Source organism: Triturus cristatus, chromosome 3_1 (genome assembly GCF_964204655.1).
Source record: "Triturus cristatus chromosome 3_1, aTriCri1.1, whole genome shotgun sequence".
NCBI classification, from domain to species: domain Eukaryota; kingdom Metazoa; phylum Chordata; class Amphibia; order Caudata; family Salamandridae; genus Triturus; species Triturus cristatus.
The window spans coordinates 330354503-330371982 of record NC_140583.1 but is presented as its reverse complement, the minus strand read 5'-3'; the positions used below and the strand labels follow the sequence as shown (position 1 = coordinate 330371982).

Genomic DNA, 17480 nt, shown 5'->3' with positions numbered 1-17480 from the left:
TGACCAATGATTTCTTTGTCTGTGACAACTAGGCATTCAGGAGAATCGCCTATAGTAGGGCATGGGGCCAAACCAATACTCGTTGCGACAGCCCTTCACAAGAAACCTACTAGAGGGGACTTTGCTTACGGTGCCAGCAGGTCGCCGTAATTATACACGCGTGTGAAATTCAAGATGCCAAACAGTGTAACTCAAACTTGGACCACGAGAGGCTCTTTACGCACTAACAACAGCGTCCCCACAGCGGAAAGACGCCAGGCGCGTGCGCACTGAGTAGTGTGTGATGTAATCACGTGACGTGCCATGTCACACGCACCCTTGCCCTCATTGGAGCTAGTGGTCTCCCTGGAGCGGCGTAGACGTTCACGGACGGGCAGCGGCGATGGGGGGCTGCGGGATCACCTCCTCCAAGACAGTGCTGGTCTTCCTGAACCTGATATTCTGGGTGAGTGCGGCATTGTCACGCGAGCTCCCTCTACGTTAAGGCGCGTGGAGCCCCCTTTACAGGGCCTTGTTGTGTCTAACACGGTATATGGTCAGTGTGGGCCGAGAAGACCCACAGGCCTGGGGATCAGCCACTGCAGAGCCGGGTGTGATTATATGCTCGAGTATAAGGGTCCGTACTGTTGCTGCAGTTTGGTTGATCCACCACTTTGCAGGCTCTTCCACCCCGGGGAATAACAGATCCCCGGACAGCTCCTCTGCTCGTACGAGAGTGCGGAGGGTGGGCCAGTCGCCGTGCAGTGGGTGGCCGTTTGGTAGTGAAGGCACCGGCAATCTATCCTGGTGAAAGAGCTCTACAGTGTAACGTCGGGACAGAGCCCGCCGAGAGGGGCGGAGTGTCATTGCTGTACAACTACTGATCCGCCACACTTCGAGGGTGTGCACCAAGGCTTTTTATGAGTTGTAACAGTACACAGCTACTGTTTCTTTACTGTGTGACAGTAGCTCATTTTGCCTGCGACACATCAAGTGCCAAAAGAGCCCCTGTATTGCAGCAGAAATTATTTAGTTAATATGTATTGTCAGTGCAAATCTGATGTGACAGTAGACCCTCTTACTGTAGCCCCGACACTGTAACAATGTACACTTCCATGTTTACCCTAAATAGTGCCCCTTTTGCCAACTCTACGGTGGGTCTGCTGTGCAGAGATACTACCGCCGTGCATCATGACTGCGCGGCTACTGCCTCACTTGCTTTACGACCGCATACATCTAGCGCGTGCACACATTTTGATATTGTAGAACTCCTGCATTCTTACATTTCCAGCACCCTTATGTTCTCTTTATCAAGCACGTCCTAGCTTACCACAGTACACATCTACTGCCTCATGTTTCCAGCCCATTGCTATACTCATCGCCTCTTAATATCCGTCCTATTTGCATATTTGTTTGGATAAGGGGAGGAGTGAAATTTGGATTCCTAGAAAGTACGATGCGAAATGATAATATCGAGTGTCCGGGGCTGTTGTACACCACAAGATTCTCATGCACACCAAGCAATTTTGGGAGTGTAAACTGTTTTTGAAGGCAAGGTCATGTGTATTGTGCAGTATGTTGTAAAACAGTTTGCAAAACTAAATATTTTTGTTGTTATTGTCAATGCAGACCACCAAAGAGCAATCGCCAAGCCAAAAGGCTGGGCCACGCAATTGAACGAAGCTACCTATTGGCTTTGTGGCTCTCTTGTTATCCTCCAGAGTTTGTTTCTAATGAGATGTGCCTTCCCACCCACCCCCAACCCCTTATGAAGCCACCAGGCTGCTTTTCTCCTTCACTTTTGTTCCGTTTGATGGACAAGGCTGCAAAGCCCCCCCTCCCCCCGCCACCCCCCTATAACTTCTATAACTTTTCCACCATCCGGGGAAGATACTCGATTTCTTGTTTTCTCAACGGGTAGCAGTGAAAATCCATTATTCGCTGCTGACTTAACACTAGTCAAACAACCCAATTGGACTACGTGACCTATTGTATCTGTAGCTCTCTTGTTAACGTTCAGAGTTTCTGTTTATGATGAGACGTGACCCCTCCCCATTGAAGAAAGTAGGCTGCTTTTTTCCCTTCATTTTTGTTCTGTTTGCTGGACAGAGGCTGCAAAGCGCCCCCATAACGCTTCCACATCTGGGGAAGATACTAGATTTCTTGTTTTCCCAACGGGTAACAGTGAAAATCCATTATTCACAGTTCACTTAACACTAATCAAAAAACATGTGGCCTTTGTATGGCTAGTGTAAAAATACCATACAGAAGTTTTCAGTCATTTTTTTTCATTTCAATATTCTAGGGGAAAGCCAGAGGTTGTTGCTGCCTGTTATTGATGTTTTGTGATAGTGAGTTCTTTGATGCAACATATCACTCTTCCTGAAAAAGAGTATTGTTGTCGAGTAGAAAAAGGAATGAGAAACGTGTCCATATAACTTGTCAATATAATTTTTGTTGACTGTTGTGATGTGGGATTTTTGGAACATGCCTTACATAAGCCATCGTTATAATACTATTTTTTCATGTGTCTGACAACTGAACAGTTGGTACTCACTTCTGCAGCGCTGTCATCAGTGGACAGTTGCTAACCGTGTGTAGACCAACCATGTCCTTGAATTGCCATCACATTCCATTCGTGCTCTGCACTCTTCAGTTATTTCCAGTGTCTGGCACAGGGACTTTACTTTGAGGTTCTAGTTTTAAAGGTCCCCAAGAAAGTTGTTCTGAAAAGCTCATGCCTTATTAAACGTTTTCAAGCTCTTTGGTTGTAAACGGTACAGCAGCTCCGCGTTGATATCTGGTGGTTACTCTGTAAAAGAAGCTTTTTCTTACTTTACATGCCAGGTTTTCCACAGGGATATGTATTGAAAGTAACCATTGTTGTTATTTTTTTTCTTTAAATAATTTGACCGGTTGGATGTTTCTGCTTCATTGTTTGCACTACTAAGAGATATGTCATAAATAGGCAGTATTCAGAGATAGTGTGTTTCTGTTCTCTTGTTGACAGTCATTAGAATGAGTCATGAGACTCCTTAGCTCGGCTGTCTTTTGAAGGCAGATGACCCTTTGTGGTTTACCCCGGACAGCATGAATCCTCTGTGTCATGTGGTTAGCCTCACTTCTACACTCGTTAGTCTGAGGTCTCTACTTCTGCTGATGGTCTTAAGACCGTAATACAGATGCTTTAAGGCACAACCATGAGAATGAATTGTCTTTTATATGTAGGAAAAACCTTTACTATTTGGAAAAGTGATAAATTCAATTTTAATTCTTTACACGTTTCACTCTAATCACATGAGCTTTTCTGCTTCGAGTAAAGCATACAGGGTGTGTGTTCTTTTGCTGTAAGGGAATGCGTTTTTTTTTCTCGGAAATACCACATTTAACTTATTTACAGGCCAGTTTACAAATAGAGCTGAAGCAAGCCTGTTCCATCAAGGCCAAGCTTGAATTGTTCTATCAAAACACAAACAACCCATGACCGTTTTGTCATTGTGACATGACCCTGACCTGAGAGAGTGATGCGGACTGACATGCTGTTGCAAGGCGGCCTTCAAAATTCTAGTGATTGAGAATACATTTACAGCAATGCAGAAATAATCTCACTGCTCAAATAACGCCTGTTTATTGCTGGTTGGAAGGGCGTAGATGTACATGATATGAAACAAGTATAAGTAATTCTGAATGTGTGTTTAAAACGTGTGAATGAGAAATATCTGTGTGGGCTGGTAGTTAACTCCAGTAGGTTGAAGAAGATACATAGCATACGTTAAATCACTAAATCTTAGTTTACTCACCTTTTCATTTGTCGCAGTGGTATGGGGTGGTGTACAAAGAGGATGACCCTAAGAAACTAAGGGGGCATATTATCAAGACAGGCGATAAAATTATCGCCGCTTTAGCAGTAGAAAATTGCAGCTTAAACGGCGATAATAGGCTTGATAATATGCTCTATGGAATTCCAATTGAACCCCATGTTAGATGTGTAGGACATCTAACATGGGCTTCAATTGGAATTCCATAGAGCATATTATCAAGCCTATTATCGCCGTTTTAGCGGCAGTTTTCTACCGCTAAAGTGGGAATAATTTTATCGTGTCTTGATAATATGCCCCCTAGGGACATATTAACTTTAACGCCGTTTCTTGATATCGCCGCTTTAGCAGCAGAAAACTGCTGCTGAAGCGGCGATAATGGGCTTGATAATATGCCCTTGAGAATTCCGATAGAAGCCCATGTTCTGGTGTCAACATGGGCTTCTATTGGAATTCTCTGCGGCATATTATCAAGTCCATTATCGCCGCTTTAGCGGCAGTTTTCTGCCACTAAAGCGGCGATTATGGGCTTGATAATATGCCCTTGAGAATTCCCATAGAAGCCCATGTTCTGGTGTCAACATGGGCTTCTATTGGAATTCTCTGCGGCATATTATCAAGTCCATTATCGCCGCTTTAGCGGCAGTTTTCTGCCGCTAAAGCGGCGATAATTGTAACACCGTGCTTGATAATATGTCCCTAAGACTGGCAGTGCCTCTGGTCTACTCTGCATGTACCCCAATGTTGGATAGTTTCCCGTGTGGCTTTCCAGACAACCTTGTTGAATTTGTTGACCGATGGAAAGCCGTATGGTTGCTTTAGATATTGCCTTTTTATACAAGTATATAAGTATTACAATATAGTAGTCCTCTGGTTTTCCCCTTCAAGTGGACTACACCTGCCTACAGACAGGAGTAAGTTACTTATAGAGTGTGACACCCTTGAATGTAATGGGGGATATAAGGAAACAGTTTTTCCATAGAAAGTATATTTCACTTATGGAAATAGACATTTGCAAGAATACTCAGTGGAGAATTGGCACAAGTGCAATCTTATTGGTGGAGCACTGTTGTAAATGGGACTGTTGTAGATAGATGTCCATTCTACGCCTCCTATAGTTCAAGTCAAGCAGTCGTCCGGTAGATGTAGATTTCCGGCTTGCCATTTGAAGCAGAGCTTTGTGAGTCGTGCTCTGTGTTTCTAAATGAAGGTTATAACACTGACTGCCATTTTTCTAATGAACAGGCCTGTCTTTGTATGCTGGAATTTGAAGGTCCTTGTACACAGTGAGCTTCACTGTTGCCTCAGATGCTCACCAGTGGCCGAGCAAGAGTCGCTTGCAGCCACGTGAATGCCATGAACTCTGCCTTCTCTTCTTCGGTGGTGTAGTCTTTTAATTTCTGCTCGCCTTTCCATAATTGTGAATGAGTGTGGCCGGGAAAGGGGCCGAGGGAAAAGACAGGAAAAGACAAGATGGCGATTTATTTTTAAATGCAGTTTTAACGCCGAATTCTAGAGACTGTTGGAAAACTAAGTAGACCAGCAAATTCTCTTTGCGATTAAGAATTACTTTGGTTGGTAGTCGACTGTAAATTGGTACATATTATTATACTAATCGGGGGAAACGAGCAGAATCTGTTTTTGTGTCTGTACACATAGTATTCATTTGGTCATACTATTTTTAAAGCAGTTTTGGAAATACTGACTTGGATAAATACAACTTCCAACCAATTATCCAACGTCGTGTAGTAATTATGTTAAAAAACATTGGACACCAATGTACTGTACTTTGTACATTCAAGACCTAGGTTTCTAATATAGGGGTTGTTTTCATAGAGTTCGATTGTTTTACATGTTTCTTTATTGGGGTTTAGCCTAGTCCCCTTTGTTTCTGTAGCCCTTGATGGGTTGTATTGGCGTGATAGTCAGTTGGTGTGACTTGTATTTCTCTGTAACCAAGCGCCGTGAATGAACTGCAAGGTGACATGTCAAGGAGCACTGTAAATAAATAGCAACTGAACACTGCGACTCTATAATAAATCTGCTCTCCTTTCCTTACCAAGGATCATTGGCACCCTATGATAATCGCACTTCTCCCAGGAGAGCCGTACATCCGACTTGTCTGTCGCTGCCCCAGCCTTTGTTTTATTTTTCCATTCTTATATGAATTGCTTGTCTAGAGAGGCGGTGAAAGATGTCATTCACTTCCTCACTCAACTTTCTGAGCGGCAGAGTTCAGACAGGTTATTTTTTAAACTGACTCTTAGCATGAAGAGGACCTGTTTTGCCATATGTCACCCGCCTTCTTCCGATGTCTCTGTTGTGGACCAGGCTTACTAGATGCCTTCAAATGTATAATCCCACAATACTTTTTTTGTGCTCCGTGTTCACGTGGGATGCAACCATTGTTAATGCAGAAGTACCCATGAAGCTTTCCTTTCATCTCTGCAGTTGTAAACTTGCAGGGAGCATTAATTCCTGGGACCCGAGTCACAAGTCAATGCTACAAAAAGTTCACAATCTACCTCTGTAAATGTCCAGCTATTTTTAAGTAGATTTCCGGCTTTTTGTTGATTGGCAAAGGAACTGCAAATTATACCTGGTATCTGGCTTCAGGAGACCATTTATGAATTTACTAAGAACTTACAGGGACGTAGAGATTGGCCATCAGTTACCATTGTTTTTCCGTATTGTCATTCTCATTTCCTTGCTTCTTATTCAAAAAGCTTTCCTTCTCCTTGTGCCTTTCTCTCTCCTAGAGCATAGCCTCTTTTCCATTCTTTTGACCGCCTCACTCATCTTCTTACATTGTTGACTTTTTGGGAACTTCTTTCTAGTTTACCACTACAAAGGAGTGCATGTGTTTTCCAGCTTTCTTCCTCATTTGGTTCTCATTCTTGTGCTTCTCCACTGCCCTGTACTCCTTGTTGTATTTTTTAAATAACTGCTCTAAGCCGCATTCACCATGTTAAATTTGGCAATAAAAAGTCAAATGAAATGGCGCATGCATCATTCTGCCGGGGCACGCATGTGTGGTAACGGATGTGTGCGTTAGCATAGTTACTTACGTATGTGTGCACAGAAAGAATGGCACGCCGACTACCAATGGTAGCCATATCATTGTCCCTTTTGTCGTGGTTCCTACCCCTCCCTCGCCAATGATAAATAGCATCGGCAAAAGCTAGAGGGCTTTCTCTCCCCACCCACCCGATATCCTTGCCTCCACCACCAGGGAGGACATATTGGTGGTAGACCCCCCCCCCCCAACCTCCCCCACACTGTTTCCTCAATTAGGCAAGAACACTAGGACCCTTGGTGTGGTGGGCAGCAATTCCTGGGGGAGGGGTGAGCTCCCACTCTTTGAAACAATACCTTCTCTGGGACTACCCTCCTATGGTGATCCCTGAGCAAGGGTCCACCTTTTATAAACGGGAGATTCATTCCAATGCAGTGCCTCGCCTGGGATGCTGAGGAGGGGCAGAACTATGCCCATAATCGCTGATCACACTAAAAGCAGTGGTGTCTGTGCACATGGCATGCTGCATGTCACTGTTTACAAAAAATAATAATAATACTACAAATCTCGGGCTGCGATTGAAGCTTTTGCCTTGCAGTTCAAATTAAATTGATGAAAAGAAAATTCCTGTGGTGCAAGCACTAGATCGGTACTCACCCTTTAGTGGAAGAGAGAGACATTCACGTCCTCTGCATTGTTGAGGTAGTGCAGAGGGCGTAAAGCTCTCGTCCTCCACACAAAACAGCGTACTAATCCTGCTGAGTAAATTTGTGCTAGGTCTGTTGCACAAGTCGTGCAGTAGCCACTGGGGTAATTGTTGTATGCCTTAGGCTAGTGTGCCGATGTTGAACTAAATCCATGTATCCATGTTTCTCTAGCATCGCAATTGCAAAACTCCTGATCTTTTTGATACATAATGTGAAATTTCAAATCGCAGCTTGTATTTTTACTCTTCAAATTTGCACCTGGGTGTGCAAAAATGTTAAGGAATCTGACCCTTTGCCAGGACATACACATTTTCTCACTCCTAATTACTCCATATGTTAGTTCCCCAAGTAGTTTTTGTGTTTACACATATTTGAGCTTTGGTAACAAACACAGTGTTTTACTTTGTGAATGAGAATAACCCAACTTAAAGTTATTTTGCATATCTGAAGTGCTTTGAAACCAATGAGGGGGAACGTTTATTCTAGCTAGTTTCTTTTTAGGTCTCCCACACAGATAGCTTTAGCTGACGTTGTAGTAGGACCTATTGCACACAATAGTAATACTTATGGTGGGCTTTCAGTTTGCCCATCGTTTATCATGGTTTGCCTTTCTTGTCAATCTTATTTGCTTACTTTTTATTTGATAGTTTGACTTCTTCTATTGCCACTCCATTGCACATAACTTATTTAGCATTCCACTATTTACTTTCAGGAAACTACTTTCTCCCTCATGCCTTCAGCACTCAATGAGAGTGCTTGTGTTTCTTGCTATCTCCCCCATTTTGCTGCTTTTCCTGCTTTCTCCATGCTTCTTAGTTTCTTTTTTCATTGTCCAGCTTCTCACTGCTGCTCCATGGCAAGGAGCTGCGTTCATTTGGTTGACGCTCCTCCATGGTGCTCAGTTACTTCAAGTCTGTTTTTTAAGGCTGTTTGTATTTATGATTTTAGCGAGGGCCAGGAATCTGTGGTTTACTTTTGGCTGCTCCTTTCTTGACTATACGCTTTTGCACACATTTTATTTTCAAATGTACTGCTCCAAGACTGAAGTCCACCGTCTTGGCTCAGTAAATTAAAAATAAATACATATGTCCACGGCAGAGTCCTTATACATACTTGGGCGGTGACACTTGTGTCGAAATGTCATTCATTATGATGGTAATTGGCATCAGCATTAAGCATCAGCTAAACTGAAATGTCAGTGCGACCTATTGGCTTTGCAAATGCTTAAAACACATCTGTCTGCCATCCTTTTTTTTCCCAAATCATTAAATTTTATGTAGATATATATACACAGTTGACTATGGCTACACTCGGAGTATTGCTTACTCATCAAATCTATTCCTGTTTTCATGCATCTTTCCTCCTTCTAGCAAGTGCCTCTGTTGTATAAAGGGATATTTTACAGTGTCCTCTATATTTTGTATGTAGAAATCATGCATCTTTCCTCTTTCTAGCAAGTGCCTCTGTTGTATAAAGGGATATTTTACAGTGTCCTCTATATTTTGTATGTAGAAATCTATTAATTTCTGATCAGCATCGTCAAAGCTAAAAGAACTGGCTTTAATGTGCACTTGGGCATTCAACATCTACAAACATTTGTGAAGCCCTATATTTATTTACATGTGTTAACACATTAAAGCCAGACCTACTTTGCAAATGCTTATAATTTTGCTGCAGCATGCTTTTCCTATTTTCAAGTTACATCACAATTTGATCAAGAAATGTTTTAAGTGGACCTTTAGACTTGATTTCACATAGTCCTCTGACAGCACATCTCTTTAATGTGCATATAAGATGACCTAATCAGCATTCCGTTACAGCATGTTGCATTTTTGTATTAGTTGACATTCTGCCTTAAAAAATATGGTTGTGTAAAAAAGTCTGTGCAGTCTATTTTTAGCTGTCGCTTCACACAGCTTTAGTTGTCTGCCAGACCTTCCCATCAACACAAAAAAAATACACCGCAAGCAGCCTTGGGGTCAGGCCACTTCAGCCTTTGCTTATCTCCCGTTTGTTTAAGCGCACAGGTATATTGAACAATTTTAGATTTTGCAAAGGTGATTTTAGCAAAGGATACCAATTATTTATTTGCAGAATTATATAATTTTTACATGAAATAAGTTACTACTTCATACAAGCGGGGGAGAGGTGTGGCGGAGCGGCCAGATCAGCTGACTCCGAAGCGTGGCGCTCACTGTTCGATCCCCGGCTGCAGCTTAGCTCTGCATCATGTGACTCTGGGCAATAGTGCACTTTATCTCCCTAACGGCCTCTCAGCGCCTGGATACCTTTAGGGGTGATAAGTTTGTGCTTTACAAATGTGGAATTATTATTCTTATTACAAGAGAGCGATTACATATGTTTCCTTACAGATTCCAACACGGGTACATCAGAATTAATAAGCCTGTATTGCACATGACCATTTTTAGGTCGCTGCTCTCTGGGGAGGCCTCTTGGAATCACTCCAGACTTTCTTGAAACTTGTATGCTTGTTTTTTCAACTTCCACACGTTCTATTGGCCTTTGCATGTAGCTTTAAAAAAATGAAAGCACATAATTGGCCAAAGGCGGGTGCGTGTCCCACCTTTTCTGTAAATGTTCACTCACACGGCATCCAGCTGTCGGGAGCGTGCAGCGGCGCGCAGGGTGCCAGCTTCATTCCTCGTTGTGGATCATTAAACACAGCTCGGTTGCTTTCAGTTTAGCGGCCGCGCTTGTTTATTCACTCCCACGGCATCCAGCTGTCAGGAGCGAGCAGCGGTGCGCAGGGTGCCAGCTTCTTTACTCGTCGTGGATCATTAAACACAGCGCGGTTGCTTTCAGTTTAGCGGCCACGCTTTTTTTTTCACTCCCCACCTCTCCTCTCCTCTCTGACCATCCCTCCCTCCTCTCCTTCTGCCCCGCAGCCTCTTGACCGTCTCCAGTAGTTTCACATCTGCATTCTCTCACTTCCACCTCTTTTCTCTGTTTGATTTCCCTTTACATCTTCAATTAATGCCCCCATCTGCCTTCCACTCACCCTCATTCCCCCTGCCCACTCACGTTAACTCAGTCTTTACTTCCGTTCACAAATTCCTTTCTCGGCTCTCCCGTGCCCCCCCCCACCCCCAACCCCCTCGGCGTCCCTCTTTCCTCCTAAGTTCTCTCACCCCCACAAATTTACGGCCCATCTCCCTGTTACCTCTTTTCAGCAACATTCTGGAAAAACACATCAACAAACATTTGTCAGACTACATTGAATCTTCAGGTGGTCTGGATATTTCACAATCTGGCTTTCGGCCCAAGCACAGCACTGAGACTGCCCTGCTGGCTGTCACCGATAACATCAAGATGACGCTAGACTGTGGCCAATCTACTCTTCTCGTGCTGTTACATCTCTCGGCCGCGTTCAACACTGTCGACCTCCAGATTTTGCTTAGAAGACTGGAGGAGGCCGGAATTGGAGGCCTTGCTTTGCAGTGGCTGAAAAGATTTATTTCCAATCGTTCTCTAACTGTCAACTTGGAGTCTTACCGTTCTAAAACTATAGAGGTGTTGCAGGGCTCATGCGTAAGTCCCACCTTATTTAATATTTGTTGCCCCTTTGGCCGGTCTTCTGAGATCGTCCAGATTTACTCCTATTTCATATGCTGACGACACTCGGCTGACCTCATTCACCAAATCATACCTCTGCTCAAGCCACTTTTGCCGCAGGCATGATAGCAATGTCCAACTGGATGCGGAGCAACTTTCTCCAACTTAATTTCGGTAAGGCAGAAATTATGCTCTTTGGAGAAGCTACACTATTGTGGTCTCCGGATTGGTGGCCTGAGTATCTTTGGTCCCCCCCAGCACCTAAGATTGTAGTCAAGAATCTAGTCGTCCGCCTGGATCAGGCTTTGACTATGAAGGAACATGTGACCTACACCGCTAGCTCCTGTTTTTACGTGCTCAGTCTACTTAGACGTGTTTTTCCTTTCCTTCTGGATTTTACACGGAAAACTTTAATCCAGGCTCTGGTTCTAAGCAGACTGGATTATTGCAACGCTTTGCTGCTATCTACAAATGAATCTTCTCTGAATCGCTTGCAGGTTGCTCATTGTCTTCCGGTGCGCAAGCGCATTAGGTTTAAAATCTGCTGTACCATTCATAAGGCTGTCTTCGGGAACGGTCCCACTTACCTTGCAAAAAAATTTACCTCGTATACTCTAACCAGAGTTCTGCACTCAGGGACCCATTCCTTGCTTACGGTTCCTCGGTTCAGGAAAGCCAGGATTGGCGGGAAGGCCTTTTCTCATCTTGCCCCTCGCTACTGGAATCAGCTCCCTTTACCATTAAGGCAGTGCTCAGACCACCGTCAGTTTAGAAAACTCCTTAAAACTATTCTAGTCTAGGTCACATTGTGTCAGCTCATGTCGCAGCTTCGGGGTGATTCAGATGCTATACAAACATAGAAATAAAACAAATGAATAAAGATGCTTTCCTCGCCCACTTCACAACCCCTCACTTCCCCTCCCACGTTGCTTCTACGAAACCACTCTGCACTACCCTTTTACCCCTCACCCTGAAAGTTTATTCTAACTCTGGGAACGCCGGGCAACATTCTGAATTGAGATTGGCAAGATGAGTGAGGTCCTCCGCTAGCCCACCCCCACAGCTCTCTATCGGTGATCCCCCCCCTAAAGGAGCGAGGCAATAAGGTTCTTTTACCTGGGGATGCCAGTAATGCGCAGAGGAGGTTCTGATTGGCCCTCGCTGGGCGGATGGTGCGGAGGTTGCCTTCGGTCGGCGACCCGACGATCGCTGACGGGACGTGGACCGGTGGAGGCGCTGGGAGTCTCTCGCGCGGCTCCATCTGACGGCTGCGGGATTGCGGACGTGGGAGCGGCGCTGCTAGCCAACGCAGACACCAGGACGCCCAGAGTACTCGGAGAGCAGGTAGTTGGTGTGATGGCGGCTCGCGGAGCTCGAAACAAGACCCGCTCAACAGTACCGGTAATCTCCACCGCGGCACAACCTGAATCAAAGAAGAAAACTGAAGGTGACAAGGCTAAACATGAATGCCTAACTGGTAAGGGCGAAAACAAGAAGTGAATAAAAACTCTTAGCCAAAAAACTGCTACCCAGGGGATCAGAATTAAAAACAGTTAGCTATAACGAGCTTGTTTCCAACTAAGAATATAATTGACCCTGAAAAAAGACAAGTCTACTCAAAGGATTTAAATGAATTATCCGATAAATTAATTGAAAATGCCACCCCCTTTAATCCTGAGTCACCTGGTACGGACGTTTTAGGCTCCAGTATCTCTGTAGTCAAATTACCTGAGATTAATGACACGCGGATTTCATGGAGGTCCACCGGTGATACAACTGTATTAGATACACCGGGGCTGGGCAAGCAACTAGAGGAGATGGTGGCCTGCACCAGAACTAACATCCTTGACATGGTCATTGCAGAGAAGACCACAGGCATAGATCTAGAGGCTCCTATCTCTGCTCTTTCCCTTCCTTCCATTAAAGAAGGGAAGAAGATACTGGGGGAAAGCAACCAGGAGGCAGGCTACCTCTCCCCTGATCCTCAGGAAAAATTTTATTCTGTAAACGAGGAGTCTGGAGATTCAGAAAGTGTGTCCTTAAGCTCTAACAGTGATGGGGAGCGAGACGAGGATACGTCTACAAGTTATTGTAGCCAACATGAGGCGGAAAGGAAAATACCCAGGAAAATTAAGCGGCCTTCAGACGGGAAGAGAGGCCCTCAGAGGCGGAAAGTTACAGAAGAAGAGAGAGCGGAAGAGCTAAGATGGGATTATTCTGACACACAGGTATTGCTCGATAGTGGTGTATCTGGGAATGGGAGCGGAAAAGTACCCAGAAAGCAATCACCGAGATTGTCTGCTCAGAAGGACTCTGATCTACCCTTAGAACCATCCCTATCCACGATCCTGCAGTCCCTTAAATTATTTCAAGACGAATCTAAGCAGGAGAGCCGGCAAGCCCGCGTGGCCTCAAAAAAAATACAAGCTTCGATCCGGAAAGTCGGGAAGACCTGCACAGAGATTGTGGACAGGTTAAGTCTATTGGAGAATCGCACTGAGCTGTTGGAAACCACGGTGGAAACTATAAAAAAAACTACTACTCTTCAGGAAAGTACTTTGAACGATGTTATGTGGAAACTAGAAGAGGCTGAAAATCGGCAGCGTCGTAATAACCTGCGACTTCTCGGAATTCCGGAGAATAGCGAAGGAGAGGACATCAGAAGGTTTACTATTAATTTGTTAAAGAACTCTCTACCTGAACTGAATCATTGGGAATGGGATAGAGAAATCCAGCGAGTGCATAGATTTCCCCTAAACATTTCAAGACGGCGCCCAAATGACCAACAGTACCCAAGAGCAATCTTGATTTTCTTTGGAGATTTTCTCCTCCGTCAATCCGTGTTTGAACTCGCAAGACCTGACAAGAAAAGGAACTGGGAGAGCTTTTAATATTTTGTTCGTCCAGATTTTGCTCACGCTACAGTTGAGGAGATGGCGACTCGGACACTTGATTGCGCCTTTTCAGAAAGCGGGCGCTACCGTCTTCTTACAAAACCCTGCTAAATTAAAAGTTAACGTTCAAGGACAGTACCGGTACTTTACCTCAGAAATTCAAGCGCAGAATTTGCTAGAGGAAATTACTACAGGAGAAAAAAAAAGGGGTAATGAGAATAAGCTGTAGAGATTAGGATGTGTAACATTGATTTCCGGTGACCTGCTCTAAAGTTGTCTTTACGGGATAAGGGTAATCCTTTCTTTTTGGATACTCAAAAATCTCCGCTTCTTGGATGCGGAGGGAGAAAGTCGCGGGGGGCGGGGGGGGGGGGGGGGGAGAAACCACTAGAGAGGGGGGAAAAAAAGAGAGGGGATCAAATGATTATAGCCACAACTCTTTAAATAAAAAAACAGAGAGCCGTGGGGTGAGGATGTAACCAGGCGCCATCATAACAGGCTCAGGATTGAGCCTGATTGCCTACATACTGGTGGGGGGTGTGGGGTGGATGGGGGAGCGTGGGGAAGGGGGGGGTTGAAGCTCCATTCTGGGTCCTTATTATTCTTGCTAAATTTTATGTCTAACGTAGAAAACGGCACTAACGGGAGAAAATGTAGAAAATAGATCAATACTGAGAAGTTAAGTTAACTTTTTTCTTTTTTTCTTGGAGGAAGGAAAATAGCAGTATGGATAAATTAAGAATCTTGACTATCAATATTTGTGGCCTCAATGATGAGAAAGAGAGACAGAGTGGCCATCGGGCTACAATTATCCGGAGCGAATATTCTCTGTGTTCAAGAAACACATATTGAGGGGTCACAAATTCATTTGCTTAACCAATTGGGTTTTAAACTTATTATAGCCACTACACAAGGGACTAGGACAAAGGGTGTCGCTATTCTGGTAAAAGCAGGTATGGTACAATTTACTCGATCTATGTCCGATAAATATGGTCGTTGGGCTATCACAGAGTGTCAGATGTTCAATGGAGATAAAATGACAATTTGTACAATTTATAGCAATATTAGTGATGACCCCATAGTCCTGGATCACATATCTAATGAACTTGTCCATTGGTCACTTCCTGTAGTAATCTGTGGGGATTTTAATATAAATTTACCTAGCAATTGGTCAGAGGAGTCTGGTTTTGAATATAAAGGCAGAAAGCCAAAAGTTTTTCAAGCTCTTAAAAATGTATGCCTAACTCATGGTCTCATAGACAGTTGGCATGCGCAATACCCAAACGATCAGGGTTTTACGCATTATTCCTATCCACATGCACGTCATGCAAGGTTGGATTATTTCTTGGTCTCTAGCATTCTAGCCACTAGTTGTTTCATTAAAAAATTACCAAGGGTACTCTCTGACCATAATCCCCTTCTCTTAACTATTGAAATTGGTCCACAAAGGCATAATAATAGAACATGGACGTTTGAAAGAGCATTATTAATAGATGAGGCGCACTCAGTCCATGCGACAGTGGATCCCTAGATTCTTAGAAGAAAATATAGGTAGTGCACCAATTGAGATCGTTTGGGACACTCTTAAAGCTGGAATCAGAGGGGAAACACTTTGATTTTCATTGAATGCTAATAAAAAAGCCAAACAAGAAATGAAAATACTTCCGAGTAACATCACTATTGCTGAAGGAGGGCTAATTAAAGCCATTCAGGAGGGAAGAGACACTGAAAATGAGCTAAGACAGATTTCAATTGCTAAAAACAGTGTTATAGATGTACTAACGGCAAGAGCTATCAATAGAGCAACTGCATATAAGGAAAAGATTTACGAACTGAGTGAACAAGTTGGACATCAGCTAGTTGTACGCGCCCGAGAACTTAATACCGTTAACTCTATTAAGATGATTTGAGATCCAGTAGCAGGGCTAATAGCTGATTCTGATGCAATTAGAACTGCCTTCCATAAATTCTACCAGGCTCTATACAGTGGTAATGATACTAATGTACAGTTGGACGCAATTAACAAATTTATCAATCAAGATAGCCCAATGAGTCTAGAAAGTAATGATTCAGAAAGTATGGATGCCATCCCGCAAGGGGAGGAAATTCTTCTCGCATTAAATAGTCTTGCTTCAGGTAAAGCGGCGGGTATGGATGGGATTCCTACTGAATTTTATATCCAATTCTTTCCTTAAGTGAAGAATATACTAACCGCATTGATCGCACATATATTTCTAGGGGGGCGACCCCCAGGGTCATGGTCAATGGCCAAAATTATAGTATTTCTAAAAAAGCATAAAGATCCTACAGAACTTGGGTTGTATCGCCCAATTACTTTAATAACTAGTGACTCCAAAATCTATGCTAAGTTACTTGCCGCACGATCAGCTCTGAATATACATAAAATCGTATCAGCTTGACAACATTCATCCCGGGTAGAGACACCAACGATCATATCCAGAGAGTAATCTCATTGTTTGATTGGTGTGAAGTTTCAGGAGACCCTATGGCACTTATACTTTTAGATGCCGAAAAAGCTTTCGATAGGGTCTCCTGGAAATATCTGTGGATAGTTATGGCTAGATGTGGTATCGGGGATCCCTTTATTACAGTTGTACGGTTGTTGTACAGGAATCCGTCTGCTGGTGTTATGGTGAATGGGTCAGTATCAGCACCATTGTCTATTACTAGAGGTACAAGGCAGGGGTGTCCGTGTTCACCCCTTTTATTTGCTATATATATTGACCCATTTATCCGAAGATTGGATAACAACGCATTGATACCATCCATCTGGATAAGAGACCAGGCCACAAAAACGTTAGCATATGCGGATGATATCGCGTTGGTTACCAGTGACCCAGCGATTTCGGTCGTGGTGATTGAAGAGGAAGCTAATATTTTTGGCCAAATATCTGGCTATAAACTTAATCAAACCAAAACTCAGATCATCCTTAACAGTAAAATTGAGATGACTGATACACGGGTTATCGAGAAAGCCATATATCTTGGCGTGAATATAAGGGCCAAAATAGAGAATCTAGTTAACGATAATATCGATCCATTAATACTCCTAATCAAATACTTTTTTGTACATTGTAACAATCTTCATCTATCTATTGTGGGTCGGTGCAACTTGATAAAAATGCTTTTCCTGCCAAGATTCCTATATTTTTTTAGATCAATCTGTCTAGAACTTCCATCACAAGTATTTAAAGATATGGATAGTATGTTTTCTAGATTCATTCGGGGGTACAAGAAACCACGCAGAGCCTTACGAACCATTACCCTCCCTAAAGATAGAGGGGGCATGAACTTGCCCAATTTTAAACTATATTATTGGGCTACCATCTTAAAATATTGCAACAAGTTACTATTTACGTTAGCACCTAGCAGCGAAGGGGATATTCCAACACCACGAGCTGTTATTTGGAAATGAATCCAGAGGTTGCTTGTGGCGTCATCTCCACGATAGTTACTTTAAAAAAGTAAAATT

General features: G+C 43.5%; 1 protein-coding gene across 1 annotated transcript in view; it reads left to right on the top strand.

Annotated features, from left to right (window-relative positions):
- The first annotated feature begins 273 nt into the window (after positions 1 to 273).
- TSPAN3 (tetraspanin 3) overlaps positions 274 to 17480 on the top strand; it is a 192921-nt gene continuing 175714 nt past the window's right edge. The window contains exon 1 of the mRNA XM_085644042.1: positions 274 to 445. Within this exon, the coding sequence (XP_085500168.1) occupies positions 383 to 445 (63 nt within the window). The 5' untranslated portion in view covers positions 274 to 382. The remainder of the gene's footprint in view (positions 446 to 17480) is intronic.